Source organism: Fusarium tjaetaba (genome assembly GCF_013396195.1).
Source record: "Fusarium tjaetaba strain NRRL 66243 chromosome Unknown NRRL66243_c0000024, whole genome shotgun sequence".
Lineage (NCBI taxonomy): Eukaryota > Fungi > Ascomycota > Sordariomycetes > Hypocreales > Nectriaceae > Fusarium > Fusarium tjaetaba.
Window position 1 is genome coordinate 170697 of NW_023501220.1, and position 18703 is coordinate 189399.

Genomic DNA, 18703 nt, shown 5'->3' on the forward strand with positions numbered 1-18703 from the left:
GACAAATTCTCTAGAGTCCAGACCAGCGCTGCCAGCCCAAAGACCAGTATCAACTGTGTCGTTTCTTTCAGCAACGCATCCATCCATGTTTCGTGATTTGGAACCACATAACTTCCGTGGCGCATGGGAAGGGACAAATGGTTGACGTACCGAGCATCGAGTTAGCTTTGTGCCAAAGAGATGACAGAGAACCTTGATAATCGCCTTTCTGTTGATTTCGGCCCCTACCAAGTGCAAGGAACTGTCAAATCTCTGGATAGCTGGATTCAGAACATCTTCCTTAAGCTTTGATAGTGGAGGCCAACGATATGAAATTGCCAGCCTCCAGGTCTGTGCTAGCACGCTAGGGCAATTTACGGAGAAGAAGTCTCAATTCCACTTGTGCACCAGGCCCAACTCGACACGCGCTAATGAGCTGAATTGAAGGGCTCAATGAATGCCCACCGCTCTGTAGATCGCTAGCGCCGCTCAGCCCACCGAGATCTGAGTGTCCTCGCGGTGTGGTGGGCCTTCATCAATCATCCAGAAGAAGTGAGATTGGCCCGCAGATCAGTAACATGACTGGTCATCTCGAAAATGTCTTCCTCGCACGTACCGTCGGCGAACAGTCGTGAGTCCGAAGGTGGCAGTTCAAACAAAGTTAACCGGTGCTGTCTGTTCCGCTGCCCGACTTTGTTTGATGTTGCACATGACAAGCCGCCGGCGTGCGGGAGATTCCCAGGACCACGGGAAGCTGAGATCGTGGTTGACCGGCTTCCAACTAGCCCAGGTTTGCTGGGAATCAAAGACACCGTCAACGTAGACTAGGCAGACTGCCGTCCACCGTCACACTGGATGGCTTGCCGTAGCCTCACACGTTCCTGGATATGCAAGTGACATCCGCCATCTCGTGAGGACCGGGTGGTCAATGATCTACTTGGTCACTGGAACTAAGGTTCTCAAAACAGCGCTACTGACTGGCTGTTAAAGGTCTCGCTGCTTGTTTCCTACCCTTGATGCAATACCGTAGTGGATAGAGCCCGGCTGGCTATGTTTCCGAGATATCGGTATCTGTGCGATGCTTGGGCACTGTGGCCGCAATACGGTGCTAGTCTTGGATCCAATCTCATGAAACAAAAATGAGGGATTGTGCGTAATCGCGTTTGTCGAGGTGGTCTTGGACTAGATCATTACAGTAAATTGTTAGCGAGCAGCCCACGTAAATCAAGCAACTGGTCCTGTGCCCCTTGTCCAACATCTGCCCCATCTGATAAGATGTATCTGCAGCTGGAAGGGTGACAGTTAGGTGTTGAATTACCATCTGATTTCCTATGCACAATTGGCAATGCACGCCATCTCAGACTCACAGGAACAATTATCATGACGTCTTCTCAAGTGATTTCAGAAAGAAACCTTGTATTTGGATATATTGTTGCATGTGAGCTTCCCGTTCTGGGCAATCTCTTCGCTGAAAACTGCGACTCATCATCGAGACTGATCGATTCATTCACGGACCTGTTCAGCCAACGGGGATGAATGAGTTTGTCTTTCGATTGACACAAACTCATTTTCCATCCAGATTGACTTCAGCGCTGGGCGGGGACACCAAAGCCAGCAAACCATCCATTGATATCCACACACCTGCGATCAGAAGATGTCGGAGACGGCTTATCCCATTCTAAGTTAGTATGAAGCCACTAAGTCAGCAAGATTTCCAGTGGGCTGGTATCGTCGTTGGACTGTTTGAATCTTCCTTCAAACGCGTCGGTCAATGGAAATCTTCAAGCTCGATCTTGAATTGTTTTTGTTGCGTCTTGTGATGGCGCAAACGGGGCAGGTCAATGACAGGGGTTACTCACCGCCTTGATACTGTGTATGTTTCCAAGAAATACATACGCATGTGGGCCATGGTTGACGAGAGTGACGAGCTTCGAATATCTTTCTTGGCCAGCCTTCGTACAGCGGTACTCAACCCTAGCATGCTGTCGGTCTAGGCAACTGCTCCCCTGCAGAAACTGGCAAAGTGTGCATCAACGGGGTCCTCTGTCCCATTTGTGTGGACCCATGTCCAAAGGTAGTGCCGCAAAAGAAATCCAGCATGCTTGCTTTATCATATTTGTCTGCAAGCTCGCCCTGCGTAACAATTGGACGTTGGGATGAATGTATCGAATCGAAGGCGGTCAGGAAGGAACCCAGGAGGGGTTGCATTCACGAAGCATCCAAAGGGAGAGACGAATGAGCCTCTGAACCCCACCTGAAATCATGATTTGCTGGTGCGAACAAACGAGCTTCGTTGCTTCATGCCGGTAGTCAGTCGTAGACCAGCAAGTTCACCAGTAACTCCAGTTCCCCGCAACTTGGGACAAAACACTAAAGGCACCAAATCACCCTAGCCAAGTAGGAGACAAGAGTAGGAGACTTGTCTCCTGGACTGCGGACAAAAACGCGGTTGGAAAGCGAGTCAGGGCTGAGGAAGCAATTCTGTCACTACATGACAGGGGAGCTAGGACACACTTAGGTTGTCCTCCATGTGCGGGCGCGTGAACTGGCGCCAAAGTGACCCGACCACACCATTGGCATTGTCCAGTCCCCCCCACACGGCGATCTCGGACACGATGATTTGATATGTTGGGGGAATTGGCAGTCAATGGACCCTGAGCCTCAGTAAAATAGCTTCCAGTCAAGTCCTTCAGGATTTAGGTGAAGGCCCCTGAGAGACAAACGACTAGCAGGTGTGATCAGGAAGCAGCTTAGACATCGTGCTCAGGTGTCTATGCATCTATGCCAAGAGGGAAATGAGTAGCTGTTCCGCCTGCATATCAGGTGCACGGACAAATTTGCTGAGGTTGACGTCGGCCCTGATGGTGAAGGTGTGGGTGTCCCTCCTTTCACAGTGCTTCAGATGGAAACCAGAGACCCTCGACGTTGCAAAACCCAGCCCCCAATAAAAACGCCGACCAACGGTGGTGGGACGACTCCTCTACCTCATGTCGCGAAAGAGCTATAATTCGTGAGAGTCGCACAGGGGCCCAGCCACCCAAGCAGTGCAAGCACAAGTGCTAGAATCGGCATGGGTTGCGCATCAGTGGATACTCCACGTGAGCATCAGTTGAGACTGTCTCGTAGGTTCAGTGGAAACACAGAACCAAGTCAACACGTGGAGCGTTCTCAAATGTTTCCATTTGGGTTGTGCAACAGTAATGGTGTCATTCTGTCCAAAATAGTGGCAGGCCAATTTGTGCGAATTGGAACCTGGGCCGTATCATATCAATATCGGCAATATGAGAACCTGGATCATCGGAGGGTTATAGACACTGATACCACGGCAGCTTTCATGAAAGCTTCCCCTGTTTGACTGGGGCAAGAGTTGGGGCTCACGTCCCAGTCGCTTGGTTGGGCGATATTCGACTGCCATTGGCCCAATGAACGAAGCGTCTGCATACATATGTGTTGTCAGACACCGTATTGATGCATCACGGTGTGGTGCGGCAGAAGTGACAATCCTGCTGCTGTTCTCGGATGCGGAGGCATTGAGCCTTGAGTCGTATTGGCTCCCCGTGACTTGGGAGTTTTGTTCTGATAGAATTGACGAACGGGTTAGCTGAAGTACCTGGCTAACGAAGTAAGGTAGTCCACTTATTGGCTTAGAGAGACACCAGCCAGCTAGGCGTACTGTGCCTCTTTGGGGCATTTAGGACCTTTTAGTTCCTCCCAGATGTTCGGGTCGCTTAGGATCTTGTTTAACTAGACCCTGGATTTTCTCGGACAGATCATTCGACTAGAAATGTGCCAAACCTGCCAGGATGTCAAGACTGTGTGGCTACGGAGTAGGTAGATCGCCCACAAATAAAGAAGCCAAGAAGCGGCTCCTGTTTGCAATACTGTGCGAGGCTGCGTGTAAAGAGAAACAATATGAAAACTGACAAGGCTGAAACAGGCAAACAGCTATAGCATCTTTTTTTGCTTGGATACCGATTCATTTTTTTGGTGATAAGATAAAACAAGAACCTAGATGTGGTGTGGTGGTCGTAGAGAGTGTGGAGAGAAAACCACGTCGAGATTTTGAAGATCTAAAGGTACCTACCTATGTACCTCATCTCCCTTCACCCTCACCTTCCGAATTCGATTTCCATCTACATAGCCAAACATGCGGCCTACGTTATAGTTAGTATTTGAAATCTCGTAAAAAGGCCATATACTTGAATTTCTAGCAGACTAGCAGTTAGTTGAAGAATTCACAACAGTACCTTAATTACGGATATAAGACAGAGAGAGGATCCAATCAGCTCTCGATTCATGCATGCTTTGATCTATGGACGGTATCATCTAATGATGAAAAGAATATTGGCAATAATAGAATTGTACTTTTTATTTAGCTTCCAGTAATAGTTTCTTTCTTCTAAGAACCTTTCGTCCTGAGATTCTATGAATACTGATTGGCGCTTCTGTAATAGCGTTCACCACGTACAGTACAGAAAACTCAGTGCGCTGTGAGCGAGCCATTGGAGGCTCTTATCCATGCTTTGAGTTACACATATGCAGTCGAAAATAAAAAAAGAGCGAGAGATGGTCAAGCGACGTGTCCGTCCGTCTGACTGATGTTAGAATTTCTCGGTCACTCTCCTTCATCTTGTGTTGCCCTTCAACATAACCTTCGTCCTTCCTGATGAGCGACAACTTACCAGTCAAATTAGACCAATTATCTGTACACCAATCCGACAATCTATCACGCGCCCTACCTGTTTCTGATACCTACAAGGTGCCGAGGATGCAGCTTTTCCCTGTCCCTGCCTGTTACAGGATCAGCCACAATGCCATGACATACTATACCTGAGGGAGAGAGCGAGCAGAACAATGACTAAAGCGACTCTTACAACAAGTCAACTGGATGATAGCCACTGTGCGCGCTGTGGACTGTCGATATGATGGCGCTGTTTCTGATACCGTTTCATCCCTTCCCCAGGGCGCCAGCCAAATCATAGCGCCCACCGATCTGAGAAACCAAGTAAACGCATTCTAGGGCTGAACTAAACACTACCTAGAGACCAGAGCCACTCTACCTACCTTACACTTAGCTATCCCCTGGAGCCAAGTTGAAAATGGCGGATACGGAAACCTTAGCCCGATCAACGGCGCCGGCATCCAAACATTTGCTAGAGGATGATGGCCTGCACGTCAGGGACTTGTCGATTCCACATCGACCAACTAACCATCCGACGTTGGCACGTCACAAACAAGCTCGCTATCATAGCATCGCGTGTGTTGCGCAGCGAAATTGTCGTTACACAACCGTGTCGCGGAGAATATTTCTGATCCATCCTTGAGCTTGGCTTGCGCTCGACTGTAACTAGCGTGTGCTGGGAACCACGACGCTGGGCCCATTCACACCCATCGGGGGTATCGCCGCCACGTTCTTCGGCCTCGACTCAGCGGCACATACCCGTACGCGTACGATACGAATACTCTGTCTTGATTGCTTGTAAAAGTCTCGGTGTCGACCTTGAGTCAGTTGAGGTCACAAGAGGACTCTGCAATCTCTCCCTCCATCGGCCGTGGCAATCCGCGTGCCCGGTAACCCCATTCAATCTCTTTGATCGATAGACCTCTTTCGCTCATTGGCACCCTGTCCTATCGGTAACTAATTGCTAACCCCTCTTTGGACTTAATTAGCCAAGCCCCGAGCTGCATTCAAACACCAGCATCCTGGACGCCTCTTTCTGTGGTTCAATCACAGCCACGTCGACATTGATTGGGCCAGTGGAAAAGGCCGCAGATCTACGGCGGCGTACCTTTTGCACAGTACGTACAGTATTTGAGAGGAGGAGGTTCCGTCCGAGGATGATGGAGGGGTAGGCAAGGGTGGACATTCCTTTGGGCCCTTGAATCCTGTACGGGGTTGTCCTCTGAGTGGACCTTGGTTACCAGAGCGCAGGGCACGCGGCGACTACCCATGTCATTCATGTTCTCTCCCCCTGGTCAAGCTCACCATCATGCTGGCTTCGTGATGGCCTTCAACAGCAGGGCAGAGCTCGCGTTACAATCGTGTCTCCCAGACGTCGTGGCTTTCCGGCCGCAGACAGCGCGTTCAGCCTCGATAATCTGACAAAGCATGATCAATACCAAACCGTACAATGGACCCATTCAATGGAAGACGGGCAAGAAGAACAATCATGACCAAATTCGCCGATTCTCTTCTACACGCACTCCGTCACCAAATTTGTAAGTCATCATCTATCCTGCGTGTGTGATTGCACCCAAACAGGGGGGGCATATTGATGAGCAACGCAAAGACCACCTCCCATTCCCAGCCAGCAGGACAGGCGCAGATTCCAGGACACACACAGTAAGGTCAGGTAGCTAAGCTGCTAAGGTACATTAGCTACCATGACAGGGGACAGGGATGTCCAGTTTCTCTGGCTCAGCATGCTATGCTGCCTTTGATGCGTTGCTTCTTTCCAGCAGCACGGGGGTGCATTTCTCAATTGGTTTTTTATTATTGGCAAGGTTATCTATGACAAATGAAGAGGGCCAAAAAAATTTCAATTCCAGGAAGTGGTTTTTCTCCCCTTCCTCTTACCTCCCCAAGGCCCCAAACTCGGCAGCAAATTCCTCTCTGCACCCCATACGGATTCGACTTTTACCTCGACCTTTCATAAGGTCTCCCCTGAAAAGACGCTTAGTCTTTCTCGTAATCACTCGCCGCTTTCGCTCAAAGCCCACCGAGTCAGCGGCTCCCGGCACCGGCGACGTGGGGACTCGTCGGCAGAACGATCGACCTTGAGCTAGCAGATTTCTTGCCTGTGAGCCAAGTCTAGCCCATCTGGTCTAGCTGGCCCAGTCCAGGCGCATCCACCATCTATCGCACTACGACGGAAATACCCCAACTTGGGATTCATTTGTGCTTTTTACTACAGTAATCGACATCGCTGCAAAAATTGCACGCAAACTCGCACGCCCCTCTCGTTCGAACAAACACGCACTATCCACCGAGGTCGATAAGCGCAGGATCCCACTGCCACTGCCCTGGGTTAAGCTGTGCTGGAGTGTGTTGGCTAGACCGTCCCATCCCATTCTGCTTACTCGCTCGCTGTCCCTACTGTGCGGTACGTTACCGACTGTTTCGCGTCGACCCGTTGCACTTCGGTATCTTCCAGCCTAGCAAACAAGTCAGACCAGACCAGTTCGACTGTCATCCAAAACTCGACGCGCATATCTACATACGTACATATCTACATACATACAACTCATACACACGTTCGTTACGCTTCTTGACGGCTGGTCCCACCCACCGATAGCAACACTTTTTTGCCCCCAGGTCGAGGAGTGTATGTACGTTGTCCATCGCACTCCGTCATTCATTTCCTCGCCTTGGGACCTCACAAAAATCTTTCGGGCCCGCACCTCGTCGAGTTGTCCGTCATTGCAGAAGGCTTCTTGCGTAGACGTACGTGTAGTATAGCATAGAAGCACCCCCCACCCCTGCAAGGTCTTGAGTCGCTCAGAAAGACGAGAGTCAGTGTATCGTCTGAAGATACACTTTGGTACAGAGTACAGTACACCCTCCTCTTTGACGCTAGACCGTCTTTGCTTCTGGGCTCTCGGCAGAGCCACCGCACCAGACTGATTTCAACATCGCACTATATTAGTGCGTCGCTCCCCAAGAACTACAGGCGACTTAGTCCGACCTCTCTGTGATCGAGGAAAAGCGAACTATCCTTGCCCTAGGCTCCATTCCCCCATCTCTATCTCCCCTCCCCAGCAAGATCCGCGCTCAAGGACTCGGCCTAGGAGCTCGCATCACACACTTAACCATAAACCAACCTTTGGTCTTGCAAACGGCGCTACTACTGCCGCCGCCAACAACATATACTGCCGCGCCGCCGCAAGTCTGGTTGCAAGCGCTTCAGCCATATTACACTTCTTTCCCCTGCTACGGGCAAACACCAACTTGACGCGGGTCTGAGCTAAAACCTCGCCGGCCATTTCTTTATCATCAGCCCCGTGGAGCTGTAGCATGTCTCTGGTGCCAACACAGCAACCTCATACTTTTGTTGACAACCACGCATCGTTGCATTCTGCCTCCAATATCGCGAAACTTGGTTCCGAGGCGACCCTTGACACGCTCCTCAGCTCTCCCAACTCTATGGAACGAAGTGCTACGGAGTACTCGCAGTCAGGTTTGCCTTCGCCCTATCCAAGCAACTTCGGCGACACCAATTCTGAAGGTTCGAGGGCAGATCACGCATCTGCTGCGCAATATCCTGTCAAGCAGGAAGTCAACTATTCGACCTCAGCCACTCCCACCTCCGAGTACGGCGTCTATCCTCAGTCAGCCCGATCAGGATCTTTCCCAGAGCACGTCCAGCGTTCATACCACCCTGCCAGCAGCACCAGCACTGGAGGTATGGCGCAACAACAGAACAGTCCGTCAATGCCCCAGCAGGATGGGCGTAGCCATCAGACCCATCCGGTCAAATCTGACAACGATGTTCCTATAGATCCGTCCATCGCCGCGCCGAGCCCAACTTACGCTTCGTATGGGCAGCATTCCCCCTACGCGCCTAACCCAGACATGACACACAGTTATTCTCACCCTGGTGGCGGCATGTATGCGCAACCTCGGCCTGACTGGGCTGGTTACCCTCAGCACGGCGGTGCGCCTTTGACACCCGGCCACCCAGTTTACGCTCAAAACCCGGCCTCGGCGCCACCTCAAGCACGACCAAACCAGGTATGTTGGGACTTTCGCAGGCACGTTCAAGAGTGAACCGGATCGAGGAGAGTGCAATACGCGCACGTTGAGGATGTGAGAAACGCGTTGATTGTTCCAGTTTTGGTTCAGCTTTATGAATTGCCTGCTCCTTAGGATACGAGCATTACTAATGTTCTCAGGTTTACTCCTTCGTTCCCATTCCAGGTGCGCAACAGCATAAACGACCTCGGCGACGATACGAGGAGATTGAGCGCATGTACAAGTGTGGATGGAATGGCTGTGAAAAGGCCTACGGTACACTGAACCACTTGAACGCTCACGTTACCATGCAGTCTCACGGACAGAAGCGAACACCCGAAGGTAAGCTGCTCGCGATTGTGCAGATATGTTTCTCGATGAGCAAAGATGCCTAACAAATGATTATAGAATTCAAGGAGATTCGCAAGGAGTGGAAGCAGAGGAAGAAGGAAGAGGAAGCCAACCGAAAGGCCGAAGAGGAGCGACAACGCCAGGCTCAGGCCGCTGCTGCCGCTCAGAATGGAGGTGGCGAGCCTCAAGGTCCTGATGGCACGCCTACCTCATCCTACCCTGGCCGAACAGTCCAGCTGCCTCCCATCGGATACCAGCCTGCTCAGTACCCGCCACCACCTTCTGGGGTTCCTCAGCAGCCTCTCCCTGACTATAACACCAGCCATATCTACTCGAATTATCAACCTCACTCGCCTTACGCGCAGCCCAGTCAGGGCATTCCTTACCAATGTATGTCGCAGAGGCAGAGGGTGACTTAGTGGATGAACTAACCAGACTTAGCAAACGGTGGTCAACCCCCAAGCCACTAAGACGGATGGTCAAGCAAGGATTAACGTTCTAGAGGAGGAAACTCACCAAAAGTCAGAGAGAAGATTGATACTCGCTGTATTATATTGGAATGACCGCTGTGCTTCTGAGCTGGCATTAGGTTGATCTGCTGCCGCCTTCAGAGAGTATGGCCGATTTGGAGGGGAAGAAACGCAATCGACGTTTTCTCGGCCCGGTAATTACTCCTCTACTTCGACTCGCATAGCCCCTTCATTGGGGTTCCTTCATATCCTTTCAGCTATTGGACCCTTTCTTCTTGGTTTCATTTCTTGGAGTTTCACGTATATGGCTCAAGAAGATCTTGAGTCAAGGAGTCGACAAATTCTTTTTCATCATCATCAGGTTCTGGTCAGGGGCAGGTGGTCCTGGAGGTTTGGCGTGTTGATTTGCATTCACGACGATCTGTTATGTTTTGGAGGCCTGTCCAAACCAATTGCGGCAATTGGTTTGTGGCACCGGAGGGCATGGCTGCTATTTGCTTTCGCATATGTGTGGACAATGGCGTGAATGGGATTGAAGATATGCTTTTTATACGAGACGGCCTCATTCTAAATTTGTGGAATGGCCAATCAGGGGGGTACGAATAGATGCATCGGCAGTGATGATTCGCATGGCGGTAAATTGTAGTTTGTTAAACGAGTACATTAAGCCACACGTGTTGAAAAAAAAGTTAGCCTGAAGCTTGTGCCATCTCTGTGAACAGTGGTATTGTCATTTTGAGTCTTGAATGAATAAAAGTGCGGAACAAGGACTAAACTTGTGACGATGAATTATATACACTCAAGTCCTCGAAACGATTTCAGAATGCGACAAAGACTTAGTGAACCGGTCTGTCGGGTCACAAGTCAGCCCTATCTCTTTTCAGAAGAGGCAAAATCGATCAAGACACATGGGAATGATGCTTAAACCTGGTTAAGCGTGGGCGGCGTGCCGTGGTAGGGTTGTGTTGCACAGAGTAATACGTATATACACACATACATGCTGCAGATGGGGGTGGTCGAGTTGTGTTGCTGTGTTACAGACGCTAATCTATGCGGATAGTCCCAAGTCCAAGTCAAGGGTGTGAATAACAAAAGAGCCCAAGGGCAAGCAAGGATTGTAGATTGGTGATGGTGGTGATGGGCAAGGCGAAGGGTAGAGAAGGGAAAGGTCGGGTAACACAAGACATGGAAGCGCCTGACGTACATGTGTAGTGCACGTTAGCTTATCAACAAGGAGGTACAGTACCGTACCGTAGAGTGGACGGAAGTGGTCTGATCATGTCTCTCGGCTTTAAGCAACGCCAAGTGGAGGGGGCAAAAAGCGATATATCCAGCAGATCTATAGATTGGCGAGAGGCCAGTGTGTGGTGTGTGCGTATGCGTATGTATGTATGTATGTATGTATGTGGTTGGTGTTGATGGCCCCGACAGCCTGACGTTAGTTAGATACTCGAGAGGATCTACAGCCGGGATCCATGGATGTGAGGAAGGGGGAAAGAAATGTGAGAAGTTATGGGTGAAGTTGTATTCTACGGCGCTGCTCGAGGTCCATGCATGCATCTACTGCGCACGCATATATAATATGGATACAAATGTTGGATAGAGTTTCATGATATAGACAAGGGTTATAATGTTACTCGAGTCAGGAGAGAACCACTCAATAAATGCCGTTCATTGAGCGAGAGTCAACGAGTCAGTCATCGTCAAGGAGCACTAGTTATACCATTCTGCTACGCATCTGGACACGATGCTCGCAGCCTTATAAACCGTCGCCGTTGGAACACAGATAAGCTACCCGCAGGTACTGTAACGTCTCATCGAGAAAGGGGACTAAAGTAGGTAAGTTAGGAGTAAACAAGGGGGGCGTGTACAGGATCGCGTGCGAAAAGAAAAGCCTAGCCAGGGGAAATTCCAACTAGAACAAAAAAGCGAACCAACTAACTTATACCAAGGCCAAAGCGAAGCGAAACAAGGCGAGAAAAGTGCGTGCGTAGCGTGCAGCCAAAGGGACCCCAAAGTAAGTAAGTGTGTGTGTGTGAGTGAGTGTGACTGACGCCGTTGCGGACGAACAAGGGGGCGACCACGCGGCGCTAGGAGAATTTAGCCGCTCGTCGTTTAGTATGTACCTCTTTACTGACTGACTGACGTTACTTGCAAGCCCGGCAAAGTGAACTGTCAGGTAACACAAGACAAGACAAGAGGAGAGACAAGACATGGGCCATGGCCCTTGGGCTGTTGGGGCCTGGAATTGTTTCGTGTCCGTATGAATGTATGTATACATATGCATACGCCCATGGAAACTAATTTTCGCATGGTGTAGAACTCAGTCTAGGCTGGTCTTGTTAGTTCCTTTATATCGGGACGTCAAACCAAGGTTTACATTTACACGCCTGAGAACGGCAATGGCTGGCCGTTGGCAACGGTGCGGGGATTTAGAGCCTGAGACGGGTGTGAAGTTTGATGCATTCAGGTACGTGATACGACACCATTTGACGGCTTGTCTTGAAGTCCAACGGTATGACACAATGATTTGGCGGTTGTGTCACTGACAAGGCTGAGGTTACAGAGTACACGGTTAAATTGAACTACATGGATATGTATTGGAGGTGGTTGCATATGTCAGTCCAACCACCCACCGATAACCAAAAGTACAGTATCTAATTTTCCGAAACAGTTTATACTCTTCATTGCGAACTTGGAATAAATTATTGTCATGTTTCATCGTATAGTCTATATGTGAGACGATTGCACTGTCAACGCCATCACAGGCCACCAAGAGATCGTTCCACCAGTATACTCTATACTCAGATGGTGCTCTGTTGCAGGAGAATACTTAGCTGTTAGAGGAATCTATCCTCAATAATCATGGTGATTCTTCCAGCAGACAATACGACTGACTATCGGTCATCCCGAGCCTGAGCCAGGGTTTATGCACAAGCTCTGCATGGTAGCAAACTTACGCCGCACACGGACGCACGCAAAGTACCCTTGACCGGCACTTACGGGATCCATGATAGTGGCAGTGTTTGCTCCAGCATTGATCCGTAGCAGGGCTCTACCTCGTTGTGGTTAATGTATGGTGACGTTGCAGGGAGCCAGGAAGGATGCGATGCGATGTCGAAACAGGGCGTGCGGTGGAGGAACAACCCATCAGGTTTTGGATGACAGCCGGAAGGATAGTTCTTGGCGGCTATATGATCGGAGATATAGGATATGTTGTGTTTCACATACAGAGCGTCACCTAGCTTGGACCGCTGGGTTTAGTGACTCTTGGATAGGGCTATCGAGATGGTGATTGAGTGGCCATGTGGCGTCTCGCGCATCAGTATTTTTATCGGTATTACAGCAGACAATTACCTGAGTGAGAGCATCAGTGGGTCAAATAACCGTTGAAACATCGGTGATGCGGCTCGGGACGGACGCAAGGCAGCCAGAAATCTAAACGTGCTTTTGCTCCGGGGATGCGTTAACTTTACCACATCTTAGGACCGATTACTTTGACCAGATGCTTTCCTCTTGACTCATATAAGCAAGTGCAGAAGTTTGAGATATCAATGACTCCATGACTCCAAAACTCAAGAAAGTGGCATGACACTCACAGTTTCACATGATAAAGTGTTGCTGAGAAGACTTCAGAGTAATTTTTGATTGTGAAGATATTCAAGTACTGCAGAAGCCTAATACAAAAAAGTGGCATTTATTGTCAAAGTTATTTCTTTTTCGTCTTGCCGAAGTGATGCTCGTAGTACTGACGAAAAAAGCGGGTTAAGGCAATATCAGGCATTCAGTCACCAAATCAAACCCAAGTTCATCCGTTATCTCAGCAGTAAATTTGGGCCACAACTACCTTATTCGATAAATGAGCCGTCTCCGTTTATAATATAATTTTACTTGATCTTGTTGTCTTAGAACGTCATTCAGCGGCTCTTTCGTGCCAGTTACTGATGACGTGCTGTCCTGCATAGGGCGTGCCACGCGGTCAAAGAAAGCTCTGGATACGAAGAGAAATGTGAAGTCAATCACGCAGAGTAATCGACAAAAGAACCCGAAACCTTTGTTGAGTTTAGAAGAGTAGGTATCCTAAAGCTTCACTGAGTTTAGGTAAAGTACCGACGCACATCAAGTATTGTATCGCATCTGATAAGGTTTCTACCATTCATACATTAACTTACGTGGGCTGCCTGCTTTTTTTTTCTACCCGACCCCGCCATCCATCAATGTTCTGCAGCGCATACCTAGCAGCATTATAGACTCAGCACTGTACCCTTACACCCATCATATCTCGTACTGCATCGGTTTTCGGCTACCCAGAAAGTCAATACCGATATTGGAGTAACACTATCCGAATCTTCACAGTTATTACTGGTAGGTTTCATCGCCGGCTCCAGGAAGGACCCATTGCCGCCTATTCAGAATGGAGAGAGATCTTCCGTCCATTCCGTCACGACCCAAGGGTTTGACGAAATCGAACTCAAGCGCTTCTTTCGGCGGTGGCTCTGCAAAGTCCGTGTCAGTACTGGGAACACATCCTCTGGGCACTCTCCATGTTCATCAAGTCAGCGAGACGCCTCACGAGCAACAAGATGATGATGGCCCTCCGCCCTTGGATCCTCCCTCGCGACAGAGCGAGAATGCTGTGATCAAGACCTCTCAGCATGGCTCTTCCAACCCCTTCCACAGCCCAGGCCGGGAGCCACTAACACACAACATGGGAGGCGGAGATGTGGTACTCATATTGGACTTGCCCGAAGTCTTCACGGTTGGCTACGACTCAATATCCTTCACAGCTAAGCACTTTGGTGGCGTCAGGGATATACCACCAGGTGCTCACTTCTTCTGGGTTGCTCACCCAGGAGGCCTTTCTGCTCGCTGCGGTTTCTGGATTGTCACGAAAAGTGTCGACACTGTCCATGTTATGCAGTGGGATCGATACAATGAAGTTCTGGGTGACTCAGCTCGTGCTGAAGCCCGCATCCAAGCCGATAACCTTGATACTATTCACTCAAAACTTGTCCCTTATCAAGATCCAAGCGCAGTAAACGCCGCCAATGGTGAACTTACTCAGGCTACATCACACAAAAATCTGAACATGTGGGAGCAATTGACTGGCAAGATCACAGAGGGTCTTCTCAATCGAGTAACGGGACAGAACTACGATAACTGGACGGTACATACCGGCGATCGTGTCAAGGGGTCGATACTCATGGCTGGTGAGATGGAACTTGACAACTCAATCTCAAACCCTTTGCTCAAGGCTCGCGAGCTCAACTTCGCCTTCAGCCAACGGACAAAAACATACTCAACAGATAATACCGGAGCCGACCGGACCTTGAGAGCCACGGATGCAACTCCTTATATCTTGTCGCAGCTCGACGCTTCTGATAATGATCTGAGCCCTGACGACGTTATCGGTGAATTCCAGTTCTCTTTCGTTGTAGGCGTCCACCTTGGCAACGATTCATGCATCCAGCAATGGTGGCATATGTTGCTGAAGATCTTTCTCCGTGCTCATCTCCTCCCAATCCGTCGACCGTCTCTTGCAGCCGCATTCATTCGCACCTTGACGGCCCAACTCACGTACAGCGCTTCCTGGCTTGAAGGTTCAATTCTTGACACTGCAGAGTCACAAACCAAAGATCTTCGACTTTCGCTCACTGTCTACAAAAGACGCTTGGACGAATTCCTGCAAGGCTTGGGGAGCAATGCCACATCCGAGCAATTGGCTGTTGCTACAGCTTTTGCGGGGCTTGAAGCTGTCGTGACTGGTACACTGGATTGGGATCTTCGCGGAGACTATCTACGCCGAGGCAAAGTCATGATGGAAGATGGTGAGGAAGTCGAGCTAGAGGTTGCTGACTTGGCAGCCGAAGATGAGCGTGGAGAGTGGGCACCAGAGATTGTTGATCTGGATGAGTCTGGACGACAACGCGATCTTGTCTCGTGGAACGACTAGATATGCTATCTCACGAGAACGCTTCGTGTGTCCAGACATCAAAGGAGTTTAGCAGAGCGGACAACAGCAAAGGGGTTCCAGACGCGAAAGGAAAAACAGTGCATAATGTGTTACCTTGTGTGCAAGGAGTAGCTCACCATCGGAATGCATTTGGATTGGTCAAACGATTGAGTTTTATAGAGCTGGAGTTGGGAGTTGGGGTTTGTCAACATCACAGCAACAAAGTACGAAACTTTTATCTTTTATTGATACATTGAACCTATTGAACAGCCCAGGGTTGAAATTGATAGCATGGAAAAAGGGGATAGTTTTGAACCGCGGCCAGCAGTCCAATTGGTAAGTGACGCTAATCTAACTTCACAGGGCTCGCGAATTGCATGCACTTCCTCTACTGAATTGTCTTGACCCGACGGAGATTCGCAAAGTGCCCCTATGTTGCAAACTCTTGTCAAAATTGGAAACAGGTCATCACATACGAAAGATGGAAACTGAGTAACGGAGCGAGTCCAGCAAAGAGGCAGTTCATTAACATCACAGTGCGTAGCAGCGCGGGCCGCGTCGTTAACTTTGAAGATTTCATTTGCCTGCCAGATCCTTTACAATCCGTCAAAAGCAAGACCATGCAAATGCTAATGGGAAACCCATTCCCAAACCAGGGAAATTGTGACTCCAGTCCCTTTTTCGCACTGCCCGTAGTATCCTCCACTGCACCAACACTCCGGCTCGACGCTTTTTTGCCCCATTCCGACAAACATCTTGAACCGTTTAACGGTAAGACTTCTGGAAGCGAGAGCGGGCACCCTTACCACCGAACTTCTTGGGCTCGCATCGGCGGTTGTCGGCAACGAGGAGGGTTCGGTCGAACTGGACGAGAGCCTGCTTGAGGAGGTTCTTGGAGTGCTCATCGACAAACTTCTGGTAGTAGGCGATCAGAGACTTGGCAATGGCCTGTCGGATGGCATAGATCTTATATGCAATTAGTAAGTCGTCAAAATCGACAGAACAGGGCTTAACCAACTTGCGAAGTATGCCCACCTCCTGACACTCGACATCTGATATCTACGTTGGCAAACTTGTCAAGGCCAACAACGAGAAGAGGCTCGTAGACCTAGGATAAGAGTGTTAATCTTTAGTTCCCAACAAGACACAACACCATTCGCGAGCATCGTCATGTCAGATTCGATGATTGAACGACGTGCTTTCGTAAACGGTCGAGGGATTCGTGATCCGTACCTTGAAGCGCAAGATCTCGGGCTGGACGAGGGAGAGAGGTCGTCCGTTGACCTTGATGAGACCGCGGCCAGCCTGGAAATTTCAAGACATGTCAGCTTCTCTGGCTCATCTCTCATCTGTTTCTGGGAATTTCGCGTACCTTGCAGTGAGCAACGGCGGTGGCGGTCTTCTTTTTACCAAAACACTGCACTGACTGAGTAGACATGATTGCTGGTCTTGGTGTTGTCGTTGGGCGGCGGGCGGAGGTTGAAAGCGTGGTGATCTTTTGGTGGGAGTTTAGATTCTGTCTCTTTCGTGAAAGGCGCTAGTGCCGAGTGGGACCGTATCTTTTTCTTAGCCAATAAGAGGGAGGCCCACGCACAAAGCCAGGGCTTCGAAAAATTGAGATCTTGTAGACAAAATTACACCAACGGACTTAGTCCTTTTCAGACCAAGATTTGCACGCTCTTTTTTCCACGGCAAACTCACATTTCCCCAAATCCATCGACCCTCGTTAGGGCACTGCACGTGAACACTACGAGCATTGTGAGCCGGACTGCCCACCTTGACAAATTTTCGTGCGTCTAACAACTCACAGCCGAAGTTCAACGTTCTACTAACCGTCCCCTGTGCAGTCGTCAGGTCAGCAAACCACATCTACCATCAACCAAGACGCTTTATTAACATATTACAGAATGGTTGCCGCTAAGCACGTCAAGATCGTCAAGAAGCGTACGTAAATTCGACATTCCTTTGCGACAACACGAGTGAACGAAGGAGAAACGAGTGATAGTCAAAATGCTGACTTGTGTGTGCAGGCACGAAGCGCTTCGAGCGTCACCAGAGTGATCGCTTCAAGTGTGTCGACCCCAGCTGGCGCAAGCCCAAGGGTATCGACAGCCGTGTCCGACGACGATTCCGCGGCACCATTGCCATGCCCTCTGTATGTCGAACCTTTGCGAGGCCTGACGAGAATTATCGACTTTCCACCAGGCGGGACACAGAACTTAGTGCTAATGTTGCATGATTTTAGATCGGCTATGGCTCCAACAAGAAGACCCGCTACATGACCCCCTCCGGCCACAAGGCTTTCCTCGTCAGCAACGTCAACGATGTCGAGCTTCTCCTCATGCACAACCGAACCCACGCTGCCGAGTACGCTCTCCCTTTAAAGTCACGCGGCCAATTGTAGCTAACCATGTTTTCAGGATTGCCCACAACGTCTCGTCGAGGAAGCGAGTTGACATCATTGCCCGCGCCAAGCAACTGGGTGTCAAGGTCACCAACCCCAAGGCGAAGGTTACCACCGAGGTTTAAAAGGAAATGGATCGGTTATTGGGCTGCTTTACGGTTATGCATCGGAAAGGGGTTTGCGTTACTTGCGGTTCTGGCACATAGCTCCATGGCATGCTAGAGAATAAAAAAACGCGCCGTTGAACGACAATGATATCTGGCATCAACCGCCTGAGTAGCAAATTCTCTTTTGAGTTGGAAGTGACATGGAATATATGTCTTATCCACTCGAAGCTGATGAGGTCTCTGATGGAGGCGTGGGTGAAGGGTGAACATATTGTGAATTGTGGATGAGACCATGAAAATAAACAAGACTCCGTCTGAGGGCCCCATCTGCTCCCCCAAAGCCCTCGAAATGTTGACCGTTTTACTTTTGCAGCGAAGACTGATTATGACGTTGGTGCCTACGCAAGCCGGATTCGTTTGCAATAGTCCGCAAGGCTAGAAAGAATTCTGTGTGTGTTTTCCCTGGCTATTTTGTTGAACATAATCATTGTAAGGATGATGATTGCCTCGGGGCTTTGTCGTTCTCAACCAAATTCATTGGCACACTTCCCTGCATCTTCAATAAGGCAATACTATGTTGAGGAAGCTGTACTTGATGACCAAGATCACGGCCTTGAAGTGAAGTGATGTCCATTAGGACGACATGATGGAAGTCCTATATTCCAAGAGCACGCTTCAGCAACGACCTAGCTCTTAGAACTTAAAATT

General features: G+C 49.6%; 4 protein-coding genes across 4 annotated transcripts; 3 read left to right on the forward strand and 1 right to left on the reverse strand.

Annotated features, from left to right (window-relative positions):
• Positions 1-7993: 7993 nt before the first annotated feature.
• FTJAE_1207 (transcriptional regulator) lies at positions 7994-9531 on the forward strand (the record flags this gene model as incomplete). The annotated part of the gene is made up of 4 exons (XM_037345079.1): positions 7994-8710; positions 8872-9052; positions 9119-9451; positions 9503-9531. 4 exons carry the CDS (start codon positions 7994-7996, stop codon positions 9529-9531), a joined length of 1260 nt encoding a protein of 419 aa, XP_037211679.1.
• Positions 9532-13945: 4414 nt separating this feature from the next.
• FTJAE_1208 (aar2 containing protein) lies at positions 13946-15484 on the forward strand (the record flags this gene model as incomplete). The annotated part of the gene is made up of 1 exon (XM_037345090.1): positions 13946-15484. One exon carries the CDS (start codon positions 13946-13948, stop codon positions 15482-15484), a length of 1539 nt encoding a protein of 512 aa, XP_037211680.1.
• Positions 15485-16249: 765 nt separating this feature from the next.
• On the reverse strand, positions 16250-16922 carry FTJAE_1209 (40S ribosomal S16 protein; the record flags this gene model as incomplete). The annotated part of the gene is made up of 4 exons (XM_037345101.1): positions 16250-16450; positions 16503-16592; positions 16718-16789; positions 16857-16922. The coding sequence occupies 4 exons, from the start codon at positions 16920-16922 to the stop codon at positions 16250-16252; spliced, it is 429 nt and encodes a 142-aa protein (XP_037211681.1).
• A 469-nt stretch (positions 16923-17391) lies between these two features.
• On the forward strand, positions 17392-18013 carry FTJAE_1210 (60S ribosomal protein L32; the record flags this gene model as incomplete). The annotated part of the gene is made up of 4 exons (XM_037345113.1): positions 17392-17428; positions 17515-17639; positions 17730-17851; positions 17905-18013. 4 exons carry the CDS (start codon positions 17392-17394, stop codon positions 18011-18013), a joined length of 393 nt encoding a protein of 130 aa, XP_037211682.1.
• Positions 18014-18703: the final 690 nt, after the last annotated feature.